We start from the raw sequence: 7,529 nt of genomic DNA, 5'->3' as shown, positions 1-7,529 counted from the left end.
TCTCTGTTGGTGGTTTTAAATCCTATGTGGACGCCTTTAGGAGCTTATAGCTCCTACTTTTTATTAGTATAGATATATATAAAATTAACGTTCATAAGATAAAATATCACATTATTATCAAAAAAACAATATAATATCATATTACTATTACATGCATCATGACATAAACATTATTTGCTTGTTCTATATATAATTAATGCCTCAAGAGTTCCCTTGATTTTTTTATTACTCTACAAAAAATTAATAATCTAATAGCCTAATACAAAGGTTATGCACAACCCACCTAGCAATCATTCACCCATAATCAACAAAATTAAGAAGATTTAATCAAGAAAACTACTTTTAAATAATTCATCGAGGGAGAACACCAAGGGTGTTCTAAGCCCAAAAAAAATAGAAAAATAATGAATAGTGAGCTTAGAACTATTTTTTTTTATCTTGAATGAGAACTGATTTAAGTCCAGTTCTTATTGGTCGTGGCTTCACGTGATTGGCCGAGACTTTTTCTAAAGAAAGAAAAAATAAAATGTTTGTGGATTCACGTGATTGGCCGACATTAATCTATGTATTAATTAAATAAAATATTTGTGTGCTTTAATTAATTAAGTAATATGTTTGTTTGGTTTTTTTTTAAATTTTATTTACAATGTTTTTTTTGTTTCATAAAAATTTTGTATTGTATTTTGAATTTTAGTAAAAGTTTTATAAGTTTGCAATTTAAATGTTATTTTATAAGTTTTTATAATTGTAATATGTTTAAGAATATTATATTATTAAATCTTATGATCTTAAAGATGTTCTACCAATAACTAACTTCTTAACAAAAGATCTTAACTAATAAATCTTACATTATTTTCATAATATTAACAACCCTTATTTGAATGTAAGATCAGTAGTTTTAGGGGAACCAAATTTTTATGAAACAACAAAAACATTAAAGATAAAAAAAAACATATTACTTAATTAAAGTACACAAACATTTTATTTAATTAATATATAGTTTAAGGTCTAAATTTATTCTATATATTCTCAATCAGATCCTCTTTTAATTTGTGAAAAATTGTTTGCACAAACTTGTATCCATTCACACCTTGCCACGTCAGTTTAGAACTGAGCCAATATCAGTTCTACATCAAGAACTAAAAAAAGTGTTCTAAGCCACTATTCATTATTTTTCTATTTTTTTGGGCTAAGAACACTTCTCATGTTCTCCCTATAAAGATGGCCTAAAGATGCCCTAAGATATAATAAAACATTATAGTACTTTTGTATTATTATATATCAATATCAATGTCTAGCTATTAAAAAAAAATATATAAAATGATTTAAAGCAGATGACATAAACACACCCGCGCGGGTTAATAACCTAGGTGTTGTTAAGCTTAATAAATATATGGGTATATGAATGCAGAAGCTACTGAGATTCTGTCATTTGTAGCCAATGAAATTTATAATCTTGCTATGGTAAGCTAATGAGTGGTTTTATTTGTTGCGTAAACAAAATATGCATATGTAGGTATGTGTATAGGTTAGGACTTATGGAGTAGAATTTTTCTATTTAGGTAGTAGGCAGCAAAGTTTTGTTCTTTCTTGTTTAATTTGATGGTTTTCTTTATCAAATCTGCAGGAAAGGTTATACACTTTTGATGAACACATGGAAGAGATATGATCTCTTAAAGAAGTCTGTTTCACACTATGCATCATGTTCTAGGCTTGACTCTATTCACATTGTATGGAGTGAACCTAACCCTCCATCAGATTCTCTTAAGGAGTATCTTCAGAATGTTCTGAAGAAAAAATCAAGAGATGGGCATGAGGTTGAGCTGAGATTTGATATTAACAAAGAAGACAGTTTGAACAACAGATTTAAAGAGATTAAAGACTTGAAAACTGACGCTGTCTTCTCAATAGATGATGATATCATATTCCCTTGTCATACGGTAGATTTTGCATTCAACGTTTGGGAGAGTGCTCCAGATACAATGGTGGGGTTTGTGCCCCGTGTTCATTGGCCTGAAAAATCGGTTTGTCTCTTTTTATTGTTGAGTATCCTCAAGAAGCTTCTTTATCAAATAACAGTACCAAAATAGTCAAAATGTTTCTCTTCAGGTTGTTTGCTATTAGGGACCTTTTAACTTGTAATTCATAGATCCCTCCATTAATTAAGTTAAGTAGTGAATCTTCTATCTTCCTCCATCCCTATGATCAAACAGCTAGTATTACTATTGAAAGAACTCTGTACATGGTGTTTGAATTGGTTATATCACCTTCTTTCATTATTTAAACTTTAAAGAAACTTCGCGTACTTCATGAAAGTTTGACTTCAATTTTCTGCAGAATGATAAAGCCAATTACTACACTTACAGCGGGTGGTGGTCTGTTTGGTGGAGTGGTACATATAGTATGGTACTCTCAAAGGCAGCCTTCTTCCACAAAAAGTACCTCAGCCTTTACACAAAGAGCATGCCGGCATCAATCAGGGAATTCACAACCAAGAACAGGTTCCTTAACACTTTCATTATCTCTTTGTGTTTTCTTGTATTCCTGAATGTGATTAAAATGTACTCCACCTAAGTGTGAGCTTTATCTAATTACAGGAACTGTGAAGATATTGCAATGTCATTCCTGGTCGCAAATGCTACAAACGCTCCTGCTATATGGGTGAAAGGTAATTCTAAAATCGCAGGTCACTTTGAGAACCACCACATGATTCTGATATAACCTTTGATGATGAAGAGCATATCCTCCTCTTTTGGCCTGTTTTTGTAGGTAAAATATATGAAATCGGTTCAACTGGAATTAGTAGCATAGGAGGGCACACAGAGAAAAGAACGCACTGCGTAAATCGCTTTGTGGCAGAATTCGGGAAAATGCCGCTTGTATACTCTTCCATGAAAGCCGTGGATAGCCGCAATTTATGGTTCTGGTGATTTGCTTCTTTCGCATGGTAGTACATTTCTGCTTTCTCTTCCACTGGTTACTACTACACTTTCACGTTCTAGCTATCGATGGGTTTGACGCCAAGTAAGAGTTCAAAACAGAGAACTGATCTTACTTTTACGGAAAGATAGAAGATAGAGAACGAGAGTTTAGAATTGGTGGCTTATGGGGTTTCTCATAGAATCTTACAAAGAGAGATAGTAGTAGCCTAGTGTGTATGGTGTACCCTCATTGTACCTTTTGTAACATAGTAACTTGTAACATCTCATGTTGTGAAACTATTGTTGTTGTGCTAAAAAAAATGAGTTAAATGTATTCATACACTGATCGTTACATGCTTACAAAAATTTCGGTTGTATTGTTACATCTGTAGATAGTATTCGTTAATCGTAGTGTCAGTGTCTTCCATTGCAACCCAATTGGCTCCAGAACTCTCCCAGAAAAGTCTTTGCAGCATCTAGACTCGGGTAATACGGTGGCTCCATAAACACTTGAGTCAGCGAATCACACGACTCATGACTCGCCACGGTTCTATTAGCATTAGCCTCCGCACTCCCCATCATCGTCGCCACCAACTTCTGGTACCCGAAAAAGAATCTCTTGGCTGCAGACTCCACCGCCTGCATTCCCTGAAGCAAATGTATCTTCTCGTACTCTGTCTTCCTCGAGTAAAGCTTCATTGCCGCCTCTTGCAACCTCGGACCTCCGGTGGGATCCACCTCAACTTCAAGCACAGCTGGCACTTTCTGTCTCAGCTCTTTGGACATCTTAGCCATCTCCACTAACCCTTTTGACCAGAAACAAAACGCGTCGTTTTGAGACGTGGATTTGATCTTTAACTGTTTCTTCACCTTCAAGAAATCTTCAGGATCCATCAGAATGTGTAAATCTTCGATCTCTGCCAGAAGCTTCCAGCTTCTCTCTAGCAAGTACACGTCGGAAGAAGCTTTCTCGAAGTTTCCATCTTCGATCCTCGACTCGATTCGATATAAAAGATTCACGGAAACGTAAATCCACGATTCAAGAATCTGATGAATAGTGTAGAGCATTTGATTCTCTTGGAGCTCCTTGGTGTTCTTTAAAATAATTATTAATATATAAAATTCTGCAAAATTCTAAAAATGTTAATTAGTGACATGTTGAATCCCTATTGGTTGTTTTAAAACTTAGGTTTTAAAAACTTTTTAAATGTTAAAAAATTTTTAAAATTTTAAAATTATAATATTTTGAAACCTTTTTAAAGCTAAAACTTTTAGAAGTTTTAATATTTATAATATTTTAAACTTTTAAAAGGTTCGAATATAACATTTGAACCTTTTAAAAAGTTTCAATATTTATAATATTTTAAACTATTAAATTTTAAAATAATAATATTTAAAAACTTTTTAAAAGCTAAGAGCTTTTAAAATTTTCAATATTTATAATATTTAAAATTTTGAAAAATTTAAATATTATAATATTTTTTTGAAACTTTTTAAAGTTTTACTTTGATCAAATAAAAAATCGGATCAAACCGAATTAAACTTTTAAACTTGGACGCCTGATAAATCAAGCTTTCCTGCTCATTCGTTGTTAGAAGCATATTAATCTTATTTATATTGGTTTGAACCATTGTCTAAAAAATTTCTAGTCAATGTGGGATGTTGTACATAGTTTTTTTATTTCCATAAATTTAAAATTTTTCTTTTTCTAAAAAATTCTGGAAATTTAGAAAATATTAATGAAAGACATGTCAAATCCTGATAGGTTGTTTAACATAATTTTTAATATATAAAATTCTGCAAATTTCTAAAAATATTAATCAGTGACATGTTGAATCCCTATTGGTTGTTTTAAAGCTTAGGTGGACAGCCTTAGAAGCTTATAGCTCCTACTTTTATTTATACATATTGGTTGTTTTAACGCTTAGGTGGACAGCCTTAGAAGTTTATAGCTCCTACTTTTATTTAGTATAACTAGGTGACCGAATAATATATATATATATATATAGGCTTAGAAGTTTATAGCCTATTGGTTGTTTTAAAGCTTAGGTGAACTAGGCTAAGTTTATAGCCTTAGAAGTTTCGCCTTTAGGAGCTTATAGCTCCTACTTTTTATTAGTATAGATTTTAAAAAATCACATTGTATTCAATAATAATATATATATATATATATTGTATTAAAGGCAAAACTTAGATAAAAATAAAACTACTTATCAAACCAATTAAAACAAAAAAAGTTTTGATACTTTTAATGTAAAAATTAAAACCAAGTTAATTTATGATAGACTAATTTAAAAATATAGAATATGTACTACTATATTTAAAAATCACATTGTATTCAATAATCATATTTATGATATTAAAGACGAAACTCAGATAAAATTAAATTGTATTTAATATTATATAAGTTACCATTTGACTACTTTTAAAACGTATGTACTAAAAGAAAATAAAAATAGCATAATGGTATCATAACATATTCTTTAGTTTTAACATATAATATATTTCCTAATGAAAGCATATATCATATAACCTAAAAATAAAACTACTGATCAAACCAATTAAAACAAAAAAAGGTTTATACTTTTAATATAAAATCTGAAGCCAAATTAATTTATGACAGACTAATTTAAAAATATAAAATATGTTCTTGTATCTTTAAAAAATCACATTTTATCCAATAATCATATATATTGTATTAAAGACAAAACTCATATAAAATTAAATTATATTTAATATTCTATAAATTACAGTTTGACTGTCTTTAAAACATATGTACTAAAAGAAAAGAAAATAACATAATTGCTTAATCACCCCATGAAATAATAGAAAACAATAGTTTCACAAAATAATTTAATGGTAATTATAGTATTTATTTTAAAAGGATTAGAAAATAGAGATAGTATATCGAATCTAAAAAATATTTAATTTGACACATTTTTCTTTTCATGACTTTTATTCAAAATTAAATGTGAGATATAGTATAAGATATTTCATAAATTTTTATGGTATGAGCCATATTTTAATATGCATTATTCCAATTTTTTAATATTAAGGGTGATTACAAGATTGGAAAGTAAACACTAGAGCATATGATAAATCATGAGTATACTTATTAAATATTCAAAATAATCATTGGTGATTCTCCTGTTACTTTGTAAAACATATTGTCTAGATTCATAATCTCATTAGTATAGTACAAAATTCAGGTTTTACAAGTTTAGTTTATTGATTGGATGAATTTGAGCCGATCTGATTTTTTTCTCACATATCTTATTTTAAAATCATCAAAATCTGATGGAAAAGTCAACATATAGATATTATAAGTTTAAATATAGTTAATTAAAAAAATATTTAGATGTAAGTTGAAATAAATAAGAAATGTAGTTATGTCATAAAAATAATTGGAATATATCATTTGTTGATATCAATTTTTCTAATTTTTTCTTCCCATCCATCTAAATCAATTGACATGTTGGAGAGTTCATTTTTTGACAATTAAAATAACATAATGAATAAGAATAGAGACAAGGACCGAGAAATAACCCATCATCGTAGAAGTATAACATATTTTAAGCATTCATATAGAGTTTCTAATTCACAAGATATTTGTTAGGAGGCTAATTGAAGAAAATCAAACCGTAGCAACATATTGTAAAACCACTCGCAAAAAGATAAATATTTATCAATTATTTTTCTTTACGATTGAGACTAAAACATAATTTTTATATATTTTTTTTCATGGTTACTGAGTTTCAATAATAATTTTCTGATTATAGAAATCTAGCGAATTATCATATAAATTTTGATCGCATCCATATATTACAGCTTTGGAAAAGATGTAGGGAAAGATGAGATTTATCTGGTAATATTTGTAAACAATTTTCAATACTAAATTTTTGTTTCAAATGTCTGATATATGGTTTCTACACAAATCTCATGTGTGCGAAGACTATCTCCAATATATATTCTATTTTTTACTCTAAAGTAGAGCATAGTTTTTTCAATATGTCAGTCTATTTTATACTAAAAAATGGAGTTAGGGTAAAAAATTAAAGTTGCATAGAGAGTAATCCTATCATTTACTCTATTTTAGAGTAAGATATAGAGTAGGCCACTCTAGGGTTTGAGCAAATGTTACTTTATAACAGAATTAGAATATTGACTTTAAAATAGAGTGGGGTTTTGGAGATGCTTTAAGAACCTAACAATTTATCACTAAATAATAAAATCCAAAACAACAAAACTTTGAGGGATTTAATTACTTTCACTAAAAAAATTTCTGATATGTTTTGTTTATTTTATTTTGCATCCAAACATAAAGAACCATATATATAAAGGAAACAAATATTAAACAAATTTTTTCAAAAAATCATATTAAAAAATACATTTCAATATATTTTTAAATTTAAAATATCTCATATTTAATAAAAATAAAATTAAACCTATTTCAAGTATATTATATTGTATGTGGAAAATGTCGAGAGAGAGAATTGGATATAATATGATGTATTATTTCATGATAACGTTTCTTTGTTTTTTTTTTTTTTACATGTATATCAAAAGACATTTGTATTGCTTGATTAGAAGTTGGTGTAACAAACCACA

The 7,529-nt window shown here is 28.7% G+C and overlaps 2 protein-coding genes across 2 annotated transcripts; one reads left to right on the top strand and one right to left on the bottom strand.

Annotated features, from left to right (window-relative positions):
- LOC104789059 (glycosyltransferase family 64 protein C4-like) lies at positions 1,623-3,171 on the top strand. Its single transcript, XM_019245801.1, has 4 exons — positions 1,623-2,024; positions 2,338-2,501; positions 2,598-2,668; positions 2,770-3,171. Exons 1-4 carry the CDS (start codon positions 1,647-1,649, stop codon positions 2,928-2,930), a joined length of 774 nt encoding a protein of 257 aa, XP_019101346.1. The 5' UTR covers positions 1,623-1,646; the 3' UTR covers positions 2,931-3,171.
- On the bottom strand, positions 3,260-6,471 carry LOC104789058 (nematode resistance protein-like HSPRO1). The gene is made up of 2 exons (XM_019245248.1): positions 6,457-6,471; positions 3,260-4,016 (listed from the first exon to the last, which is right to left on the bottom strand). The coding sequence occupies exons 1-2, from the start codon at positions 6,469-6,471 to the stop codon at positions 3,336-3,338; spliced, it is 696 nt and encodes a 231-aa protein (XP_019100793.1). The 3' UTR covers positions 3,260-3,335.

Source organism: Camelina sativa, chromosome 5 (genome assembly GCF_000633955.1).
Source record: "Camelina sativa cultivar DH55 chromosome 5, Cs, whole genome shotgun sequence".
NCBI lineage: Eukaryota > Viridiplantae > Streptophyta > Magnoliopsida > Brassicales > Brassicaceae > Camelina > Camelina sativa.
Note: the sequence above shows the minus strand (reverse complement) of the source record. Positions and strands in the feature narration are given on the sequence as shown.

Bases quoted from the DNA above. Each gene is read 5' to 3' on its own strand.
- LOC104789059 (XM_019245801.1), top strand. From the start codon at position 1,647: ATGAACACATGGAAGAGATATGATCTCTTAAAGAAGTCTGTTTCACAC. The intron at 2,025-2,337 runs GTTTGTCTCTTT...AATTTTCTGCAG, and splicing joins TTCATTGGCCTGAAAAATCG to AATGATAAAGCCAATTACTA. The intron at 2,502-2,597 runs GTTCCTTAACAC...ATCTAATTACAG, and splicing joins GAATTCACAACCAAGAACAG to GAACTGTGAAGATATTGCAA.